The sequence below is a fragment of the Thamnophis sirtalis genome, unplaced genomic scaffold (genome assembly GCF_051295495.1).
Source record: "Thamnophis sirtalis isolate CommonGarterSnake01/CBP01778 unplaced genomic scaffold, rThaSir2_p1.2 scaffold_7, whole genome shotgun sequence".
In the NCBI taxonomy this organism is placed as follows: domain Eukaryota; kingdom Metazoa; phylum Chordata; class Lepidosauria; order Squamata; family Natricidae; genus Thamnophis; species Thamnophis sirtalis.
Genome location: NW_028261387.1, coordinates 90,451,359 through 90,475,100, shown reverse-complemented (window position 1 = coordinate 90,475,100; position 23,742 = coordinate 90,451,359). Strand labels below are relative to the sequence as shown.

General features: G+C 45.4%; 1 protein-coding gene across 1 annotated transcript in view; it reads right to left on the bottom strand.

The window, feature by feature from the left end:
- The window catches only part of COL20A1 (collagen type XX alpha 1 chain), a 204,453-nt gene extending 181,487 nt beyond the window's left edge, over nt 1-22,966 (bottom strand). Inside the window, exons 1-6 of the mRNA XM_087720870.1 lie at nt 22,934-22,966; nt 17,293-17,374; nt 13,489-13,599; nt 8,174-8,317; nt 5,473-5,601; nt 3,358-3,525 (exon numbers count right to left, since the gene is read on the bottom strand). Coding sequence (XP_087576996.1) covers nt 3,358-3,525; nt 5,473-5,601; nt 8,174-8,317; nt 13,489-13,599; nt 17,293-17,374; nt 22,934-22,966 — 667 coding nt within the window. The remainder of the gene's footprint in view (nt 1-3,357; nt 3,526-5,472; nt 5,602-8,173; nt 8,318-13,488; nt 13,600-17,292; nt 17,375-22,933) is intronic.
- Nucleotides 22,967-23,742: the final 776 nt, after the last annotated feature.

Genomic DNA, 23,742 nt, shown 5'->3' with positions numbered 1-23,742 from the left:
TATGCCAGGATGCCATCAGCGTTCCCATCTATTCCCGCCCTGCGCTATCCCTAGAAGCCAACAACTTCCCGTCATGCGAAATTAACACGTATCGGCTGTCTCCTCAGGCTAAAATGTCTCCCTAATTTCTCCAGGTCAGATCCCATCACAAAATGTGCCTTTCACATTTGTGCATCTCACGGTCTCTAATGTGGGGGGTTGGCCTTTTTTTTTTTGTTTGGTTTCAGTTGTCATATCTTATAAAGTTAAAATCGGCGCCTCGACCGAGGAATTAAGATGCATTTACTGGAAGAGTTTTGCACAGATGTCGCCGTGTCTCGTTTTTAAAACCTGAGCCCTCTGCTACCCGAAATATATGATACAGGGAATGGGGAATATTTGTAGCTCAGGGTTGAAATGAGGGGTCCCTGGTGCTCTCTGAGCTGCCTTGTTTTGTTGCAGAGGTTTCATGGCCCTAAATAGGTAACATCATCAGGGCTAGCACTGAAGGGGTTACCTGGTTTAGGTAATGAAACATCTGCAACAAAACAAGGAAGCTGAGAGAGCACCAAGGGCCCCTCATATATGATACATCACTGAAGATATGATTGATTTATCTGCAGCATTAGCTGCTGTAGGACAGTCCCTCCCTCTTTCTCTCTCAGAGAGACAGAGAAAGAGAGACAGAGAGATGGAGAACGAGAGACAGAGACAGAGAGACAGAAAGAGAGAGACACACAGAGAGAGACACAGAGACAGAGAGAGACAGAGTGAGAGAGAGAGAGAGACAAAGGGAGAGACAGAGAGAGACAAAGAGAGAGAGAGACAGAGAGAGAGACAAGAGAACGATAGAGACAGAGAGACACAGAGAGAGAGAGAGAGAGAGAGAAACGGAGAAAGAGAGAGAGAGACAGAGGCAGATAGACAGAGAGAGAAAGACACAGAGAGAGAGAGAGACAGAGACAGAGAGGGAGAGAGGGAGACACAGAGACACAGAGACACAGAGAGAGAAAGACAGAGACAGAGAGAGAGAGACAAAGGGAGAGACAGAGAGAGAGACAAAGAGAGAGAGACAGAGACAGAGAGAGAGAGAGAGACGAAAGAAAGATAGAGACAGAGAGACACAGAGAGAGAGAGAAATGGAGACAGAGAGAGAGACAGAGAGGCAGATAGATAGAGAGAGAAAGACAGAGAGAGAGACAGAGACAGAGAGGGAGAGAGGGAGAGACAGAGAGACACAGAGAGAGAGAGAGAAATGGAGAAAGAGAGAGAGAGAGGCAGATAGACCGAGAGAGAAAGACACACAGAGAGACACAGAGAGAGACAGAGTGAGAGACAGAGAGAGACAGAGAGAAAGGGAGAGACAGAGACAAAGAGAGAGAGAGAGACAGAGAGAGACGAGAGAAAGATAGAGACAGAGAGAGACACACAGAGAGAGAGAGAAATGGAGAAAGAGAGAGAGAGACAGAGAGGCAGATAGACAGAGAGAGAAAGACACACAGAGAGAGACAGAGACAGAAACAGAGAGGGAGAAAGGGAGAGACAGAGACACACAGAGAGAAAAACAGAGACAGAGAGACAGAGACAGAGCAGTGGTGGGATTCAAATTTTTTTTACTACCGGTTCTGTCGGCGTGGCTTGGAGGGTGTGGCGTTGCTTTGTGAGTGTTGTTTTGTGGGTCTGGGAGGCGAAGGATACTGCAACATCCCCATTCCCTCCCAACCCCACTAACCTGCTCTCCAGCTCCGTTCTCCTGTTCAGAGCAACAAAAGAAGATCAACTGGGACTCGGGAGGCAGAGTAACCAATTTCATTGTATTTAAGTACAATGACAATAAAAATTATACTTATGGGGGCGGGGCCAGCCAGAGGTGGTAGGGGAGGGAACTCCAGAACTGGTCAGAATCTGCGGGATACTCACTACGGATAGTCCTCGACTTAAGACCGCAATTGAGCCCAAATTTTCTATTGCTAAGTGAGCTTTGCCCTCTTTTACAACATTTTCTGTCCTGGTTGTTAAGTGAATCACTGCAGTTAAGTCAGTAAAACGGTTGCCCCCATTGACTTGGTGTGGTCAGGGGACGATCACACAACCCCGGGATTTCAACCATCACAAATATGAATCAGTTGCCAAGCTTCTGAATTTTGATCACAGGACCGTGGGAGACGCTGCTAGAGTTGTACGTGTGAAAAATGGCCATCAGTCACTTTTTTTCAGCGCCGTTGTAACTTTGAACAGCCACTAAATGAACTGTTGTAGGTCGAGGACTCCCTGTATTAGCCTTCGGATTGCATTCTACCCATTCTAAGAGCCGTGGTGGCACAGTGGTTAGAATGCAGTATTGCAGGCTAATTTCTGCCGACTGCAAGCAGTTCGATTCTCCCTGGCTCAAGGTCGACTCAGCCTTCCGTCCTTCCGAGGTTGATAAAATGAGGACCCCAGATTGTTGGGGGCAATAGGCTGACTCTGTAAACCGCTTAGAGAAGGCTGTAAAAGCACTGTGAAGCGGTATATAAGTCTAAGTGCTATTGCTATTCCACCCGTCTTCTAACCCTAATTATCGCCATGAAAATTATACGAGCCGCGGTGGCCCAGTGGTTACAGTGCAATATTGCAGGTTATACTTCTGCTGACTGCTGTCTGCCTGCAATTTGGCAGTTCAAATCTCACCAGGCTCAGGGTTGACTCATCCTTCCATCCTTCCGAGGTGGGTCAAATGAGGACCCAGATTGTTGGGGACAATATGCTGACTCTGTAAACCGCTTAGAGAGGGCTGGAAAGCACTGTGAAGCGGTATATAAATCTAAGTGTTATTGTATTTGTCCGAATTTGTTGCAGAAAAATCAAATCCAGAAGCACACACAGATAACTGATTCAGCTGGATTCATTAACTTCTTTACATACATAAGAATAGATGAATAAATGTACAATACCAACAGGTGGTTCTTCCTAGTAAACACAAGGCAGGAGAGTTACAGGCAAACATAAGCAGTTAGCTTCATTTTAGCAGACGAGCCCTGACAAACTGTTAGTTTACTTCTCAGAGCAGCAGACTGCTTAAGTTTCTGTTTCAATTCTCTGCACAGACACAGATCTGTTTAAGCTCCCATTGGCTGACTTAGTCGCTATGCCTATTCATTGGCTGACCTTGTTCCCATGTCTCTCCCAGCCATGAACATTTTAACAGTATTGCTACATATGTAACTGAAACACAGATTCTTTAAGGGTGACGACTTATGATATAACCTGACGCATGATAGGGTGATAAGGCAATTAGGAAAACCAAACCTCTTGTTGATGGTAAGCAAGTAGCCAATAGAGGCAAGGAACGTTTGCAGAAAGAGCGGCACTGCGGTGTCTGTGCGAAAGATATCTCACCTTTCCTGAAGCTGTCGCTGCTCGTTTTCCTTCGGGCCAGATAATCCCCTTCAAACTCTATTACGCTTGGCAAGGTTGGCAGCGTCAACGTTGGCTCAGCGTTGAGCATATAATCATCTGATTTAAAAGGATGGGTGTTTTGCCTTTTCTTCCCTGGCTCAACTCTTCCTATATTATAAATCATCAAGAGAAGGAACGTTAGTCCCGATCCTACGCATTTACTCAAAGAAACACAACCTTAGAATAACGGAATCATAGAGCTCGAAGGAATTTCGGAGGTCTCCTGGTCAAGAAGGCTCAAGGCAGGAGTCCTTACTGTTAGAAATTCTGTTTAGATATAGCACTACAGAGGAAACAAAGAGAACAATCACCATGTGCTTTACTGCTCAACTGGTTGACTGTAACAAGAAACAGGAACAAAAGAGCATAGATCCAAACTTGTAAACACTGCCATCTACTGGCTGAATACTACTGTAGCTGTTCCATAGAAATACAGGTAGTCCTCACCTTATGACCACAATTGAGCCCAAATTTTCTGTTTTTAAGTGAGACATTTGTTAAGTGAGTTTTGCCCCCATTTTACAACCTTTCTTGCCACATTTGTTAAGTGAATCACTGAGTTTGTTAATTTAGTAACATGGCTGTTAAATGAATCTGGATGCCCAACTGAGTTTGCTCATCAGAAGATCACATCACCCCGGGGCACAACAACAGTCATAAGTATGAAGCAGTTGCTAAGCATGATCATGGGGATGCTACAAAGGTTGTAAGTATTACAAATGTTCATAGTTCACTTTTTTTGATGCTGTTGTAACTTTGAACAGTCACTAAATGAACTGTTGTAAGTCGAGGACTAGCTGTACATTCCACTAATGAATTCCAACACTTATACAAGTAGTCCTCAAGTTACAACCATTCATTTAGTCACCATTCAAAGTTACAACAGCACTGAAAAAAGTGACTTAAAACTTTTTTCACGCTTAACAACGGTTTGTTACATGATTCAGAATTCAGATGCTTGACAACCGACTCATATTTATGATGGTTGCAGTGTCCCCGTGTCACATGTTGTGACCCCCCTGTTCCCCTGTTGCGACCTTCTGACAATCAAAATCAATGGGGAAGCCAGATTCATTTTACAATCTAATGTGTCACTAATGTAACAACCGCAGCGATTCAGTTAACAACTGTGGCAAGAAAGGTCATAATGTGGGGCAAAACATGCTTAACAAATGTCTCACTTATCAACAGAAATTTTGGGCTCCATGGGGAAAATGCCAACGGTGTGAAAAACAGTCGTAAGTCACTTTTTTTAGTGCGGTTCAGAGGTGGTATTCAGCTGGTTTAGACCGGTTCGCCTGGCCTCACCAGTAGCGGCAATCATGGTGGGCCTGCCCACCTGCCCCGTCTCTATGTCAGGCCTGCAGTTATATTCCTTTTAGGATCTTTGGCCTGCCACACTCTCTCTTATTTCATTATGCTGTTTCATTAGTGTAGTAGTTGGGAGGGGGGAATAGAAAGGAGTAGAATGGTGGAATGTGTTGTTGTCGTTCTTTTCTAGAAGCCCAAGGTCATCTTTTGTCTCCGTACCTCTGCACCTGACCGGAAGCAGCTGGGTGGAGATGCCAGCGTGGAAGAAGATTGGACCATGTGATGGATTTGTGGGTGCGGGGACAAGATCATGAACTTTCAACTGGGTGGGAATCCGATGTAACTTCCAGAATTGGGATTCCACAGATGGTTGCCAACATGTCTGCCTTATTAAATTGGAACTTTAAGGATAGCTCTGCCTTGGACTCTGATTTAATTCTGCATGATATTTGGAACGCTGACACCTATTTAGGCACGTTTTTGAGGCCGGGCGCATGCGCGGAGGTTGCGTGTGAGCAAAGTGCATGCACGGAAGGCCGTGGGCGCATGGGGCGAACCAGTGGTAACAAAATGTGAAACCCACCGCTGGTGCCATTGTAACTTTGGACAGTCACTAAACGAATGGTTGTAAGTCAAGGACTACCTGCGGTCATCAGGCATGGGGCTGAAATGTATGGTGATTCTTTACCTTTATGAGCTCAATCCACTTCCCCATATTCCCCCTCCCGTGACCCTCGTTCATACCGATCAAAGTGGAAGTTTCATCGGGAGTTGGTGAAGTGACTTCAAGTGGTAGAATTCCTCCCTTCTCCGACATGCTGGTTGGATGCTTCCTGTGGCTTCTGGCCTGGGAGTGGTTTTTCAGTTCTTCAACTGTGGCAGCCAAAGTGACATGAAAATGAAGACAATCCAGAGATCGAGCAAATCAGATGGAGGCCCGGACTTACTCTGACAGAGTTGGTGGGAGTGTTGTTGGTAGTTTCTTAACAAACAACCAAACAGTAAACAACAGCCTGATCAAGCAACTACCAAGAACATCCCCACCAGGGGTGGGTTCCTGACAGTTCTAAGCTCTTCTATAGAAGAGGTTCCACAAATCTACAGTGCTGTTTAGAACCGGTTCCAGCTCCCTCCCCCCGCCCATCCGCACATCATCAAGATGGAGACCGAGAAGAGGAATTCTGGGAGTTGAAGTCCACAAGTCTTAAAGCTGTCAAGTTTGAACACCCCTGGGTTTTTTCCCTAAAGGATTAGGGGTGCAAGGGTCTTGTAACTTGACAGCTTTAAGATTTGCACACTTCAATGCCAGAGTTCCTGAGCCAACATGACTGGAGGAGGAATTCTGGGAGTTGAAGTCCACAAGTCTTAAAGCTGTTAACTTTGAACACCCCTGGGGGTTTTTTTTCTAAAGGGTTTGGGGTGCAAGGGCCTTGTAACTTGACAGCTTTAAGACTTGTGTGCTTCAAATGCCAGAGTTCCTGAGCCAACATTTTGGTTGCTAAGCAAGAACGTTTTTAAGTGAGTTTCACCACATTTTACAAGTTGGCCACGCCCACCCAGTCACATGGCTGACAAGCCACTCCCACTCAGTCACATGGCCGGCAAACCACTTCCACAAAGCAGGCCACACCTACAGAAGAGGTTCTAAAAAAATTTGAAACCCACCTCTGACCCCAACCAACACTGACAGAGCAAGCCACTAGTACAGTGATGGTGAACCTTTTCGGCCCCGAGTGCCGGAAAGGTTGTGCGGAAACATTGCGCACGCATGCATGCATGCTTGCTGGGGCCGTGGTCCAGAAAAGCCTAACTTCCGGGTTCTAGTGCACATGCACGTCTGACAATCAGCTGGCTGGCGCATATGCACAGGCCGGTTTTAGGCATTGCCATGTGCATAAAGGGATCATGCTCTGGAAAAGCAAACCTCCGGGTTCTGGCACGTATGCGCACCCAACAATTAGCACTGCCGTGCGCTCAAAAGACAGCTGATCATCACGTACCACAAACCCAGAAGAGAAACAGGCAAGGTCACACGTGCTGGGCGACATGGCTTCATGTGCCACTTTGGGCATGTGTGCCAAACGTTCGCCATCACGGCACTAGTATATGAACAGCGTTTATCCAATCCTACCCCCTTCTAGCATTGATGATGTTACATAGCTGGGAAATGAAACGTCTGCAAGAAAGCAAAAGAGCACCAAGATTCCCACAGTCCTTCTCCTCCTTGCAAACCCCACTCCCTTCTAGAACTATATAGAACATATAGAACATATAGAAATGCTATATGAACAGTGTTTATCCAATCCTACCCCCTTCTAGCATTGATGATGTTACATAGTTGGGTCGTGAAATGTCTACAAGAAAACAAAAGAGCACCAAAATTCCCAGAGGTCTCCTCCTCTTCCTCTTCTTCCTCTTCTTCCTCTTCTTCCTCCTCTTCCTCTTCCTCCTCTTCCTCCTCCTCCTCTCTGCATACCCCCTCCCTTCTAGAACTGATGACATTCCCTAGTTGGGTCACAGATCCTCCTCCTCCTCCTCCTCCTCCTCCTCCTCCTCCTCCTCCTCCTCGTAAACCCCTTCTAGCAATGATGATGCTACTTAGTTGGATAATGAAAGACTGTATTGTTTGTCTGTGTCATATAATATATGTGGGGTATATACATAATTTTGAATTTATTTATTTATCTTGTCATGTTCATGTAGTGTATACTGGAGGAGCTGACCCTTTGAGGGCTGCATGCAAAGACATTTCATTTTTATGCCAATTAATGTACATTCAAAGTGACAATAAAGTTATTCTAAAAGGTTCCCCTTGCACATATATGCTAGTCGTTCCCAACTCTAGGGGGCGGTGCTCATCTCCGTTTCAAAGCCAGCGCTGTCCGAAGACGTCTCCGTGGTCATGTGGCCAGCATGACTAAACACCGAAGGCTCACGGAACGCTGTTCCCTTCCCACCAAAGGTGGTTCCTAATTTTTCTACTTGCATTTTTACATGCTTTCGAACTGCTAGGTTGGCAGAAGCTGGGACAAGTCATGGGAGCTCACTCCGTTATGCGGTGCTAGGGATTCGAACCGCCGAACTGCCGACCTTTCTGATCGACAAGCTCAGAATCTTCACCACTGAGCCACTGTGTCCCCAAACTTATTCTAGATAAGTCTAAATGTCTGCAAGAAAACAACCAAGCTCAGAGAGCACCAAGGACTCCACAGTCCTCCTCCTCCTCCCCCTCCTCCTCCTCCTCCTCCTCCTCCTCCTCCTCCTCCTCCTCCTCCTCCTCCTCCTCCTTGCAAACCCCACTCCCTTCTTGCACTGATGATGTTACCTACTTAGGTAATGCAACGCCTGCAATAAAATAACCTCAGAGAACACCAAAGACAACAACAAAGCCAGCCAGGCCAACAGTAAAGTGCATGGGCCAGAAGGAAGCAGAAACTGCACTTACTCACAAATTTCCTCTTGACCAAGAGGGCCTCCTGGGAGCCATTGAGGATGTAGATCTGCAGAGTGTATTCCTTGGTGGGACTCAGCCCCCCCACAGTTGCTTTTGCCATCTTGGTTTTCAGCATCACTTCCTGCTCGGAGTCACCTACAATAGGTAGAACGAAAATAAATAAATTCACCAACGTACAAATCATTAATCATTAAACATCCAATCAAAGCCCTTGACTTACAAGTGGTCGCTTAACGACCACTCAGACTTACAATGGAGGCAGAATGGGTGCTTTACAGCCTGTAACACACACACTCACACTCACACACACACAGGCAAACTGGTTGCCAAGTGCAAAAATGCAGTCATGTGACCACCAGGAGTGCGTGTGTGTTTGTGTGTGTGCGCGCCCGCGCGTGCCGCACACAGGGGCCACCATCGGAACCCCAGAACAAGGTCATAAGTACCTTTTGGGTGTCTGTTATAACTTAAAACACTTGCTAAGCAACTGGCCGTTAAGTGAGGACAGCCCGTAGACACCATGAATCCATCCGAATGTCAGAAGGAGACGAGTATCATTTTTTCCGACCAGTTCATTTTATTAAAAGGCATAAGCTTCCGTGAGCTCATTAAAGTCTATGCCATTTAATACAACTTATCAATTGGAATAGATAGAGAAGATAGAATAATATTTAGGCTTGGAAGGGACCCTGGAGGTCTTCTAGTCCATCCCCCTGTTCGAACGGGAGACCCATACCATTCCGGACAAATGACTGTCCAGTCTCTTCTTGGAAACCTCCACAAGTTCCTGAAGCAAGCCTTCCACTCAGTGGTAGGCTTCGAATTTTTTTTACTACCAGTTCTGTGGGCATGGTTTGGTAGGCATGGCAGAGGAAGGATACTGCAAACTCCCCATTCCCTCCCGATCAGTGGTGGGTTCTGGCCGGTATGGCCCAGTACGGTCATACCGGTAGTAGTCAGTAGCAATGGCCACTGTACCTGTATGGTGGCTCGTTTGGGCCACCCGCCCGCCCCTGTTCCATACCTGTTTTTGAAGCAACTGGGCCAATTGAGCACATGCACACAGCGTGCAGCACCTGTACGACCTCCGATGAGCAGCTGGGTGTCCAGGGGCGGTAGAGTGTGCATGCGTGCACAGCGCATGTCAGGTGCATGCGCGAACAGACCACAAGCAATGTACCGGTAGTGACAGTAAGAGCAACCCACTACTGTTCCCAATCCACTGGGATCGGGAGGCAGAGATGTGGGCGAGGCCAGCCAGAGGTGATATTTGCCAGTTCTCCGACCTACTCAAAATTTCCACTACCGGTTCTCCAGAACTGGTCAGAACCTGCTGAATCCCACCTCTGATTCCACTGATTAATTGTTCTCACTGTCAGGAAATTCCTCTTTTGTTCTAGGCTGTTCTAGATTCCTTCTGATGTTTGGCTATCCTAGACTGAAATGTCTCCTTTCCCCACTGTGAATCCATCAAGTTCTACCATCTCTACAGCCTCCTTGTCTTCCCTCAATATTTCTTTGTCACTGAGCACATCTCCTAATCTCCTGATTCGGAGAGAAGTTGTTTTCCAAACACCTGCGAATTGGCAAACTATAAGAAAAATGGCAGAACACGTGATGTGGGAAATTGCCTGTTTCATAAACTCTGTAGCTACCCTAAAATTAAATCTATTGACCATTTGACTTGGAATTAAATTAAATAGAGGCACGCTCTGTCTTCATTCTCCTTGTATAATTCAGCTTTGTGTGTAAAATATGAGCGCCTTTCACAGCTTTGTCAGTTTCTGGTGTGTTATTGGCTTGTTTAACCAACTAGAATTAAACTTCACATCGAATCTACTTCATGGGAAAGCTGCAGCCCCCTCAGGGATATAATCAGAGTAGGTTTAGATCTGATTTTGCACATCTGTAATTAGCTTAAGGGTCCCCCAGAATGATAACTCTGCATATTTTCCAAATTCATCTGAATTAAAGATAAAGGAGATAACAATCGGTTTAGGTGTATCCAAGGTCAGAGATCTGAAATGGTAATTTTATCAATGCTAATTTTATTCTAAAAGGAAGGTCAACAAGGAAGGTCTTTTTAATAAAGATCAGCGCAAGAAAAGTGTTTTGTTACACATGTTCACTTTATCTGGAGGTTTAAAATCAGATTTTCTTTCTTTAAAATCAGATTTTCATTGTTGGATAATTGTGCAATTTTTAAAAATCTTTGTATCTATTCCTCTCTATTTTGCATGTCTTTGGATGGTTTTTCCTAACATACCAATTTTAAGATGCATAGATTTCAACTCCCAGAATTCCCCAGTTGGCATGAAGTCTACCCATCTAAAGTCGCCAAGAAACACTGTTCTTTCGAGGACAGTAGCTCCACCCCTTTTGTGCATGCAGCAAAGAAAGGGGTGGGGCTTTGATTTTGTTGCTACCCAACCATTGCCTCCTTTGTATGGGTATCTGTTGTGGCCCAGCAGGAGCCATTGGAGCTGCAAACAGACTCCGCCAGCGAGGGGCCCTCTGAGTCGGCTCTGGAAGAGGTGGAGGACCCTGGACAGGGTTCCGACTCTGAGCAGGGTGCAGAGAGGCTGGTTGGCCACCAGGAGGTGCCTGAGGCATGGAGCAACGGTGAGAACCAAAGGGAATGTGCTCCTGACGTCAGGCCTTGGAGTAGCGACGAGGAGACAAAGGAGGTGGTCTTGGATGCCCGGCAATGCCGGGCAGATTGACATAGAGAGCAGCTATGCAGTTACAAAAGATAAATGGACTCAGGTGATTGTAATTAGGCTCCTCTCAAGATTGTATTTAAGGAGAGACTCGGGGAGGAGTCTGATTTGCAGGACTCAACTTCATTCTTAACGCTGGAGAAGCTGTTATCTGTCTCTGTCGAAGTCTGAGTTGCTGCCGAGGTTCTTATCTGTTTTGTTGTGCTTGGCTTTCAGCCACCGAGGATTTGGTTTCCTGCTAATAAAGTGCTGTGGCATTTCCAGTTAAGCTTGTTTCGGCATTGGTTACTGGACAGAGGAGGGGGTCAGAACAGGTATCACCCTGGTTTTTCAGCTGATGGGGAAAGATTGACTCAAAGTCTATGGAGATTCACAGTCATCCAGGTTGTTGCAAAGGTGTTTTTTTTAAGTGGCAACTGGATTTTCTTTGAAGACATTTCTCTTCTCATTCAAGAAGCTTCTTCAGCTCTGACTGGATGGTGGGGAATGGAAGGATTTATTTTCCTTGCAGCCAGCTGGTCATTTGCATTCTTGTAGAGAGTCATTGGAGGGACACGGTGCCTTGGTAGCTAAGACGCTGAGCTTGACGAACAGAAAGGTCAGCAGTTTGGCAGTTCGAATCCCTAGCGCCACATAACGGAGTGAGCTCCCATTACTTGTCCCAGCTTCTGCCAACCTAGCAGTTCGAAAGCATGTAAAAATGCAAGTTGAAAAAACGGGAACCACCTTTGGTGGGAAGGTAACAGCGTTCTGTGCTCCTTCGGTGTTTAGTCATGCCGGCCACATGACCACGGAGACATCTTCAGACAGCGCTGACTCTTCGGCTTTGAAATGGAGATGAGCAGCGCCCCCTAGAGTCGGGAACAACTAGCACATATATACGAGAGGAACCTTTAGAGCAGTGTTTCTCAACCTTGGCGACTTTCAGTCCTTTGGACTTCAACTCCCAGAATCCCCCAGCCAGCATAGCTGGCTGGGGGAATTCTGGGAGTTGAAGTCCACAGGACTGAAAGTCGCCAAGGTTGAGAAACACTGCTTTAGAGAGTCATTGAGGCCACTTGGACACAGATAAACCTCCAAGCAGCCTCAGTGACTCTCCAAAAAGAGTGCAAATAACCAACTCTCTCTGATTGAATCTATTATTGTGCGTTCTGTGTTCCAAATGTTTCCATCTAGCCCAGTCGTTTGCATTCTTTTAGTGAGTTGTTAAAATCTCCAGGTGACCTTAATATTAAAAGGATGCCAATGACCAGCTGCCTGCAAGGAGTATAAATCCTTCCATTCCCCACCATCCAGTCAGAGCTGAAGAAGCGTCTTGGATGACAAGCGAAACGTCTTCAAAGAAAAACCAGAAAGTCCAGTTGCCTCTTGGGGGGGGAAAAATCACCTTTGAGATTGACTCAAAGTCTTCTCAAGGAGCTTCAAATACTGAACCTAGAACCAGGGTTTTTCAACACACCTAGTCCAGCACCTTCAATTTTGGACCACATGGGAAATAAATCTAAAATCCAAACTGTGCTAAGAATAGTTTGACGTTTAATTTATGCTACTATCCCTGAGCTGATTCAGCAACCATTAAACCAGTGTTCCTCAATCTTAGCAATTTTCAGATTCGTGGACCAACTCCCAGAATTCGACAACCAACTATTGAGGAATTCTGGCTAGGGAATTCCGGGAGTTGAAGTCCACCTATCTGAAAGTTGCCAAGATTGAGAAACACCGATAGTACGCCGGGGGTCTCCAAACCCAGAAACTTTAAGACTTATGGACTTCAATTCCCAGAATCCTCCAGCCAGCATGCTCTCTGAGGAATTCTGGGAGATGAAGTCCACAAGATGCCAAGTTTGGAGACTCCTGAACTATAGCAATAGCAATAGCAGTTAGACTTATATACCGCTTCATAGGGCTTTCAGCCCTCTCTAAGCGGTTTACAGAGTCAGCATATTGCCCCCAACAACAATCCGGGTCCTCATTTTACCCACTTCGGAAGGATGGAAGGCTGAGTCAACCTTGAGCCGGTGAGATTTGAACAGCCGAACTGCAGAACTGCAGTCAGCTGAAGTAGCCTGCAGTGCTGCATTTAACCACTGCGCCACCTCGGCTCGACTAGACTGAAGCAGGAACATCACGAAGCACAAACGGGTCTTTTAAATCAGGGGGTCTCCAAAACTTGGCCACTTTAAGACTTGAGGACTTCAATTCCCAGAATTCTCCAACCAGCATGCTCTCTGAGGAATTCTGGGAGTTGAAGTCCACAAGTTGTGAAATTTGGAGATTCCTGAACTAGAGTGAAGCGGAAACGTCACCAAGGACAACTGGGTGTTTTAAATCAGGGGTCTCCAAAACATGGCCACGGTAGGACTTGTGGACTTCAACTCCCAGAATTCCACAGCCAGCTGGAGAATTCTGGGAGTTGAAGTCCACAAGTCTTCGAGCGGCCAAGGTTGGTGATCCTTGCTTTAAATAAATAAAGTGAAGATCCAAAGCTGAAGCCAGCCCTGTTCAGATACAAATCAGTGACATAGAACCCCCTTCAAATTGGTATATTTCTGGAAGGAGCTCGGCTGGATTTCTTGAGTATTATACCTGCCATTGGCTTTACGCGAACTTTGTACCCGCTGGTGTTTCCTTCGCTTTCCTTCCACTTCATTTGTAATCTGTCTTCTGAAAGGACTGTCAGCTTCAGGCGGTTTGGCCCTGCAAAGAAACAGCATTATTTGTACAAATAGAAACAGAAAAAGTGATGGGTTTTGTGTGGGGGAGTAGAGGTGGCTATTGTTACTTTATCAGATGTGGTATTCACTTACTTTCCCTACCGGTTCGCAAATGTGAGCGCGCACACATCAATGCATGCAAAAGGCCATCTGCGCATACGTTTTGCTCGCACGTACAGCTTTCATGCATCCACTCCATTTGAAAATGTGCCTAAACAGGACGGCAGAGAGCGGGGGGGGGAAGTGGGCAGGTCCACCCATGATTTCCACTATTGGTTCGGGCAAACCGGTCCGAACTGCCTGAATGCCACCTCTGGATTGCATCCTTCAGTGCCTTGTCTTTGACGCACCGATTTCAGGATCAATCTGGTAATGTGGGGCATCGGTCCCTCGGTACATTAAATCTGGGTGGATTTGAGGTTCAAGGGCCTCGCTGCCTGCCAAGTGAGGTTCTGTCTTTTGGGCCTAACAAATGCAGCCAGAACCTGTTCACAGAATAGAATAGAATAGAATAGAATAGAATAGAATGGAATGGAATGGAATGGAATGGAATGGAATGGAATACAGTACAGTGCAGTGCAGTGCAGTGCAGTGCAGTGCAGTGCAGTGCAATACAATACAATACAATACAATACAATACAATACAATACAATACAATACAATACAATACAATACAATACAATACAATACAATAGCAGAGTTGGAAGGGACCTTGGAGGTCTTCTAGTCCAACCCTCTGCCTAGGCAGGAAACCCTATACCGTTTCAGACAAATGGTTATCCAACATCTTCTTAAAGACTTCCAGTGTTGGGGCACTCACAACTTCTGGAGACAAGTTGTACCACTGATTAATTGTTCTGTCAGGAAATTTCTCCTCAGTTCTAAGTTGCGCCTCTCCTTGATTAGTTTCCATCCATTGCTTCTTGTTCTGCCCTCAGGTGCTTTGGAGAATAGTTTGATTCCCTCTTCTTTGTGGCAGCCCCTAAGATATTGGAAGACTGCTATCATGTCTCCCCTAGTCTTTCTTTCTATTAAACTAGACAAACCCAGTCCCTGCAACCGTTCCTCATATGTTTTAGCCTTCAGTCCGCTAATCCTCTTTGTTGCTCTTCTCTTCACTCTTTCTAGAGTCTCCACATCTTTTCTACATCGTGGCGACCAAAATTGAATGCATTTTAAATATTGTATTATTATTATTTCATAGTGGTTTTTTTGCACTACAAATAAGATACGTGCAGTGTGCATAGGAACAGTCTGTGGGACCGTGAATTGCCTCCCCCCCGTTTAAAAGGTTTGAGGACCCCTGATTTACATGCTGCCTACTTGCAAGACCCAAGTGATTGACAGCAGGCATTAGGGGCCAGCCACCACTCCGCAACACAGCCTCCAAAACTCAAAAATGTCATCCATGAAATGCAACCGTTGGAGTCCAAGAATGGTTCCAAAGGACCACAGTAACCGACTCCGTTCCACATCTGGGACCTTTAACCTTTGGGAGATAGACTTCTAGCTTCCTGGAAAGGAAATTATGTTGCGCGGGAAAACAAAGCTGAAATTCAGAAGCAGCTCTGAGCAAAGCAAAAATGGGAGAGCCTTCCATTGTGAAGGATGGCATAGACAAACAGGCAGGATTTTTCATTGGGTCTCACTGCTGGAGCAAAGCCAGGGAGACAAAGGGGGAATTATTTGGTTAATAAAGCCAGAAATTGTTTTCCACTCTTCTTCCGCATCCCAGAATCTTGGTGGTCACTCTAGGAGCCACACAACAGGCTGAGAAGAATGTTGGCAGCGGAATGCCCAATCTGAGATCTTAATTAATCTGAGCGTTGGGAGACAAATAGACTGCGTTTCATAGAAAAGTCCATTCTTAGTATGTCTTTTCGTCATATTGTGTGATCATTTCCTGGTTTGGTGATTGATTTCACATGGTAAGAGAAGACACCCAAATAATAGGAAGTCATAAAGTATCTTACAGATTACAGATTAAGGGAATTGGAGGTCATCTAGTCCATCCCCCCACCCAAGCAGGAGACCCTACACAGATGAAAGTCCAGTCTCTTCTTGAAAGCTTCCAGTGAAAGGTAGGGATAGATAGATAGGTGATTAGATAGATAGGTAGGTCGGTAGAGAGATAGAGAGAGACAGAGACAAAGATAAGGACAGAGAGACAGAGAGAGAGAGAGATGATAGATAGATAGATAGATAGATAGATAGATAGATAGATAGATAGATAGATAGATAGATAGATAGATAGATAGATGATAGATATAGATAGATGATAGATAGATAGATAGATAGATAGATAGATAGATAGATAGATAGATAGATAGATAGATAGATAGATAGATAGATGATAGATGATAGATGATAGATGATAGATGATAGATGATAGATAGAGAGATAGAGAGATAGAGAGATAGAGAGATAGAGAGATAGAGAGATAGAAAGATAGAGAGATAATAGGTAGGTAGGTAGGTAGAGAGAGAGAGATGATAGATGAGAGAGAGAGAGAGAGAGATGATAATAGATAGAAGATAGATAGATAGATAGATAGATAGATAGATGGATGGATGGATGGATGGATGGATGGATGGATGGATGGATAGATAGATAGATAGATAGATAGATATAAGATAGATGATAGATAGATAAAGAGAGAGAGAGATAAGAGAGGGATGATAGATAGATGATAGATAGATAGATAGATAGATAGATAGATAGATAGATAGATAGATAGATAGATAGATAGATGATAGATGATAGATAGATAGATAGATAGAGAGAGAGAGAGAGAGAGAGAGAGAGAGAGAGAGAGAGAGAGAGAAAGATAGAGAGATAGAGAGATAATAGGTAGGTAGGTAGGTAGAGAGAGAGAGATGATAGATGAGAGAGAGAGAGATGATAATAGATAGAAGATAGATAGATAGATAGATGGATGGATGGATGGATGGATGGATGGATGGATGGATGGATGGATAGATAGATAGATAGATAGATAGATAGATAGATAGATAGATAGATAGATAGATAGATAGATAGATAGATAGATAGATAGATAGATAGATAGATAGATAGATAGATAGATAGATAGATATAAGATAGATGATAGATAGATAAAGAGAGAGAGAGATAAGAGAGGGATGATAGATAGATGATAGATAGATAGATAGATAGATAGATAGATAGATAGATAGATAGATAGATAGATAGATAGATAGATAGATAGATATAAGATAGATGATAGATAGATAAAGAGAGAGAGATAAGAGAGGGATGATAGATAGATGATAGATAGATAGATAGATAGATAGATAGATAGATAGATAGATAGATAGATAGATAGATAGATAGATAGATATGATTGATAGGTATGAGAGAGAGAGAGAGAGAGAGAGAGAGAGAGCCCATTATAGTAGAGAAAACCACTAATATAAGGAGAAGGAGAAACTTTCAAATCCATAACCAAATAAAGAAATGGGCCAAATAGTCACCTACCCTTATTTCCTGCCCCTTGTGTAAAAATCACAACTCTAAAACTGCCATATTGTATGACAGTTAAGACAACACAGCACCATACTCAAAACGAGGCCCAGAGAGACTATCCAAACCCACTTCTGGACAAGCATCCATTTATCCTTGTTCCAATATTCAATGGGAAGATGGGACAGCTTCTTACCTTGACTGCATACCTGTAATATGATAAAACCTGCAAGCACCAGGCAAGAAACCCAGAAATAATTCTGGCCCAGCAGGACAACCTGAATAAATAGAAAATAAGCATCCATAAGCATTTAGCTTGAGCAATTGCCCTCATTTGACCTCCTAGGACCGTGATGGCGAACCTGTGGCATGCGGAGCCATCTCTGAGGGCAGGCGAGCCGTGGCCCTGGGTCAGCTGCAGTGCGCGTACATGCGCCGTCTAGTTAACTTTCAGGCTTAGAAAGGCCTCCAGAGGGCTGGGGAAGGCCATTTTCACCCTCCCCAGGCTTCAGGAAGCCTCCAGAACCTGGGGAGGGCGAAAAAAGGGCCTACCTACAGGCCATTTTCTGGCCTCCAGAGGCTTCAGTGAAGCCTACTAGGCCCAAACAGGGCAGGGCGCGTGTGTCATGCGCGCATGTGTGTGGGGGCAGCAGGGGGGATGCGCGCATGCATGTGGGGGGCAGCGGGGGGAATTGAATGATGGGTGTGCTTCAGTGAAGTGCAGTCAAGTGAGGCCAATGAGGCACAGCCTCACCTCTCATCATGAAATGAAGAAAAAACTGTAAAAGGGGAAATGAATTAAATCCTTGTATTGATCTACTGATCTGTACCATGAAGTTATTTTCCATTTCACTTCATCAGTTTTACATTATTTGGTATTAAAATTGCAGATTTTTCACATTTGCCGTTCAAGTACTCAGGCGAGAACTTGCGGTGAGGCTGCAGTGAGCTCAGCCTCTGAGGCGAGGGCTGAGGTGAGGCTGAGCTAGCTGCTGCCTCACCGCGGATGACTCCGCTTCACAGTTTTACATGCTCTGTAAGGAGACTGTATCGCCGTCTCTCCGTACGTCGCTTTTAATCGTTTAGCTGATGCACGTAATATAAAATGGAGTGTTTTTTGACAACAACTATGTGTGGAACGTGTTTCTTGTGCTGAGCAATCATAAAACGGCTAAAAAGTCGGACTACTGGGAGGTATGTGGCAGCAGGCGGTCTCGAAGGTATCCTGGCCCTAAGCCATGTAGGGCTTTAAAAGTAATAACCAACACCTTGAATTGAGTCCGGAGACCGATTGGTAGCCAGTGCAGCTCACGGAGGACAGGTGTAACGTGGGTGTACCTCGGCACACCCAATATCGCTGGCGCGGCCGCATTCTGAACTAACTGCAGTCTCCGAACGCTTTTCAAGGGTAGTCCCTCTCTTCCTTCCTCCTTTCCCCTTTCCTTTCCTCCCTTCCTCCCTTCCTTCCTTTCTTCTTTCCCCCTTCCTTCTTTCTTTTCCCCTTCCTTCCTTCTCTCCCTCCCTCTCTTCCTTCCTCCTTTCCCCTTTCCTCCCTTCCTTCCTTCCTTCTTTCCCCCTCCCCTTCCTTCTTTCCCTCCCTCTTTCCTTCCATCCTTCCTTCTTTCCCCCTTCTTTTCTTCTCTCCCTCCCTCTCTTCCTTCCTCCTTTCCCCTTTCCTCTCTTCCTCCCTTCCTTCCTTCCTTCTTTCCCTCCCTTCCTTCTTTCCCTCCCTCTTTCCTTCCATCCTTCCTTCTTTCCCCTTCCTTCCTTCTCTCCCTCCTTCCCTTCATTTCCCCCTTCCTTCCTTCCTTCCTCCCTCTCTCCTCCCTTCCCTCCCTCCCTCCCTCCTTCCCTCCTTCCCTTCCTTTTGGCCTCCTTCCGACCAACCTCCCTCCCTCCTTCCTTCCTCCTTCCTTCCTTCCTTCTTTCCCCCTCCCTTCCTTCTTTCCCTCCCTCTTTCGTTCCATCCTTCCTTCTTTCCCCCTTCCTTCCTTCTCTCCCTCCCTCCCTTCATTCCCCCTTCCTTCCTTCCTCCCTCTCTCCCTTCCCTCCCTCCCTCCCTCCCTCCTTCCCTTCCTTTTGGCCTCCTTCCAACCAACCTCCCTCCCTCCCTCCCTCCTTCCTTCCTCCTTCCTTCCTTTCCCCCCTCTCTCCCTTTTCCCATTTCCGTCCCTTCTTCCTTTCCTTCTTTCCTTCCTCTTCCTATTTTCCCCCACCACAACAATCCTATCAGGTGGCTTGGGCTGAAGGAGAGGGCCCAGCAAATCCCTTCCCTCGTGTGCTTTCAAGGAAGGGAGACGTCACCAGTTCAAACTGAGAGTGGATTTTTTTCTCTGGCCCTGCAGTGGCTGCAGAAGTTGGAGATCAGAGCAAGCCGCCATTTCTCTCAAGGAGATTCTGCAGACGTCTGGATCCAGCCTGAGCAGAACCTGCCATGTGTGATGGGGCCGTGAATGGCAGGGCTGGGATTATCAAAAGTTTTGAAATAGTTGTGTAGAAAAACGTTGCCCCTCAAGCATAGTTTTCGCCTTGCTTCACTCCCTACATCGTTGCCCCAGGACTGTCAGAGAAAATTAATAAATATCGGTTGCAATTTAGTTTTCACCGAATAGACAGCTAATATTTCCTTTCTCAGCAATCTCAGACTTAATTAGATCCTTCTCAAATGTCATGGCACCTGAGCCTGGCTGGATTTGTCTTCCACTATATATCTAGAGGGAGGACATAGAACATAAAGTCATGGGACTGGAAGGAACCTCAAAGGTCTTCTAGTCCAACCCCCCAGCTCAAGGCAGGAGATCTTATACCATTCCAGACAAAGGGCTGTCCAATATCTTCTTGAAGACCTCCAGTGATGGAGAACCCACAACATCCAAAGACAAGCCATTCCACTGGTTGATTGTTCTTAGTGTCAAGAAATTTCCCCTTAGTTCTAGGCTGGTTCTCTCTTCGATATGTTTCCATCCCTTGTTTCTTGCCCTGCCCTCAGGTGCTTTGGAGAATCGTGACCCGTCAAAACCGCGCTCGACTAAGCCGTGCCCGATTAAACCGCGTCGCTGACGTCATCAACAGGGCGACAACAGCCAGCATGGAGAAAGAAGGGTGCTTTAAATAGCGCTTTGAAAGCAAGCCGATTCAACTTAAGGTAAGAGTTAGGTTTAGGGTTAGGTTTAGGGTTAGGTTTAGGGTTAGGTTAAGGGTTAGGGTTAGGGTTAGGGTTAGGTTAAGGGTTAGGGTTAGGTTTAGGGTTAGGTTAAGGGTTAGGTTTAGGGTTAGGTTAAGGGTTAGGTTAAGGGTTAGGGTTAGGTTTAGGGTTAGGTTAAGGGTTAAGATTAGGTTTAGGGTTAGGTTAAGGGTTAGGTTTAGGGTTAGGTTAAGGGTTAGGTTTAGGATTAGGTTTAGGGTTAGGGTTAGGGTTAGGTTTAGGAGGGTTAGGTTTAGGTTTAGGGGTTAATTTTAGGTTTAGCATTTACAGCGTGCTTCTGTCTCCGTGCTGTTGTCGCCCTGTTGATGATGTCAGCTACGCGGTTTCGTCAAGCGCGGTTTAGTGGAACGCGGTTTTGTGGTGGAACCTGGAGAATAGGTTGCTCTCTTCTCTGTGGCAGCCCCTCAAATACTGGAAGATGCCAAGATGTCTCCTCTAATCCTTCTCTTTCATGGGCTACAAGACATACGTACTGTATTTTTCGGAGTAAACGACGCACCAAGATTTTAAAGAGGTAAATTAAAAAAAAAAGTTTTTGCATTTTGCAGACCTCCCCAAAACTGCCCATTTTTATGAAAACGGGCCCATTTTTCACCCAAGAAAAAGCACATGCATAGCCTTTAGGAGGCTTATAGAGTGCTCCCGGGGGCTGGGGGGGAATTGAGTAAAAAACGGCCCATTTTTCACTCATTTCTGCCCTCCCCAGCTCCCAGGAGCACTCTGGAAGCCTCCTAAAGGCTATGCATGGCCATTTTTGCAAAGGGGGCGGGGTTTCGGGAGGCCAATGCTGTGAATGCTGTATTCAGTGTATAAGACGCACCCAGATTTTCAGCCTTTTTTGAAGGAAAAAGGTGCATCTTATACTCCGAAAAATACAATAGTTCCCTCAACCATTCATCCAAACCTTTGATCATCTTTATTGCTCTTCTCTGCACACTTTCTAGAGTCTCTGCATATATAGTCTGATATATATCTCTATATACAGGTAGTCCTTGATTTACAACAGATTGCTTAATGACCGTTAGATGTTACAACGGCAATGAAAAAGGTGACAAGCCGAGGTGGCGCAGTGGTTAGGATGCAGTACTGCAGGCCACTTCAGCTGACTGCTATCTGCAGTTCAGCTGTTCAAATCTCACCGGGTCAAGGTTAACTCAGCCTTCCATCCTTCCGAGGTGGGTGAAATGAGGACCCGGATTGTTGGGGGCGATATGCTGACTCTGTAAACCGCTTAGAGAGGGCTGAAAGCCCTATGAAGCGGTATATAAGTCTAACTGCTATTGCTATATTATGACCATTTTTCACACTTACGACCATTGCAGCACCCCCCCCATGGTCATGTGATTTATGCTTGACAACTGACTCACATTTATAACATTTGCAGCATCTCAGAGTCATGTGAGATCCCCCTTTTTGCAACCTTTTGACAAGCAAAAACAATGAGGAAACCAAATTCACCTGACAACCTTTACTCATTTAACAACTGCAGTGATTCACTTAACCTAAATAGAGAACAAGAATGACCACAGGTGGGCAAAAAACATCAGAGAGTCAAAGTGACTTCCTGCCGGCTTCCCCATTGAGGAAAGTGAAAGTGGCTTTCTGCTGGCTTCCCCACTGAGGAAAGTAAAAGTAGCTTCCTGTCAGCTTCCCCATTGAGGAAAGTCAAAGTGACTTCCTGCCGGCTTCCCCATTGAGGAAAGTCAAAGTGACTTCCTGCTGGCTTCCCCATTGAGGAAAGTGGCTTTCTGCTGGCTTCCCCACTGAGGATAGTGAAAGTAGCTTCCTGTCAGCTTCCCCATTGAGGAAAGCCAAAGTGACTTCCTGATGGCTTCCCCACTGAGAAAAGTGAAAGTGCCTTCCTGTTGGCTTTCCCATTGAGGAACGTCAAAGTGGCTTCCTGATGGATTCTCCATTGAGGAAAGTGAAAGCGGCTTCCTGACGCCTTCCCCATTGACTTTCCTTCTAGGAAGCTGGCAGGGAGCATTGAAAATGATGATCACATGACAGTGGCTGACAGCCGCAGCACTGAAGCAACCACAACTTTGCCATATTTCAATCTCTTAGGAACCTCCCATGGGTCTCAGATGTTGGATGCATTCTTTAAATTAGCCCATTTGAGGTATGTTGATTTAAAAATTGTTCCTCCTAGGATGCCCCATTTGCCCAATTAAGGTTTCAAACAGACATGAGAGTTTCAGTTTTATATATCCAACTAGCTGATAACCCAGCACAACCCAGATATGTATTTGTCCCAATCCTGTATTAGAGGGAGCCCCCTTGTGGAGTACTGCAAAGCCGTTACTATGGCAACTTCACTGTGATGTACTGTAGAAGCCATTAAGGCACAACAGCCTGTATCTTAACAGAACTTAAATCCAAAAGCAGAGGTGGACATCACATAATGTAACAACCGGTTCTCCCAGAACCGAAAATGTGAGTGTACGGCATCAAAACCACGATTATATAGGACAGGATAACGCCGGGGCAAATGGATGGGCCCAGCTGTTAATTGGAACTACCGGTTTGCCCAAATCGGTCCAAACCGGCAGCAGCTGTTCCATAAGGATCCTGGCTTTTTCAGCCTTGTAGATACCTATATTGCTCTTGGTAGGAAACTCAAATTGCTCACCTGTCCATGGAGATTATCAGTCATCCTGGTCATGGTTGTCCCAAAGATGCTTATTTCAAGAGGCAACTGGACTTTCTGGTTATTCTTTGAAGATGTTTCACTTCTCATCCATGAAGCTTCTTCGGCTCTGGAGTTGAAGAAGTTGGAGTCTAGAGAGCTTAAAAAGTTTCTCGGATGAGAAGCAAAACATCTTCAAAGAAAAACCAGAAAGTCCAGTTGCCTCTTGAAAAAGCATCTTTGGGACAACCATGACCTGGATGACTGGGAATCTCTACAGACAAATGGCCAGCTGTCTGCAAGGAGTATCAATCCTTCCATTCCCCCACCAACCAGTCAGAGCTGAAGAAGCTTCTTGGATGAGAAGCGAAGCGTCTTCGAAGAAAAACCAGAAAGTTATCTCTTGGGGAAAAAAGCACCTTTGGGACAAATTGCTCACATCTATGGAATGTGTCAAGTTGGGGGACAGGTTTGCAAAGAAACAATCCCATTATTGATTCACTTAAATCACATTCACGGGTAGCAACACCTTTTAAGAAAAATGGCCATGAATGCATCAACATGCCCTATTGGTCATCTAAATAGAGATGGGAATATTTCTGTCCTCGCAGTTTCCACCTCAAAATTCTATTCTATTCTATTCCATTCTATTCTATTTGACACCTGGCCAATAATTCTATTCTATTCTATTCCATTCCATTCTAATGCTCCTTGTTCTGTTCCGTTCTGTTCTATTCTAAAATTCAGCATCATCCAAAGCAACTTTCAGAATATTTTAATAATATGACAGACAACTCTGGCAAATAAACCTC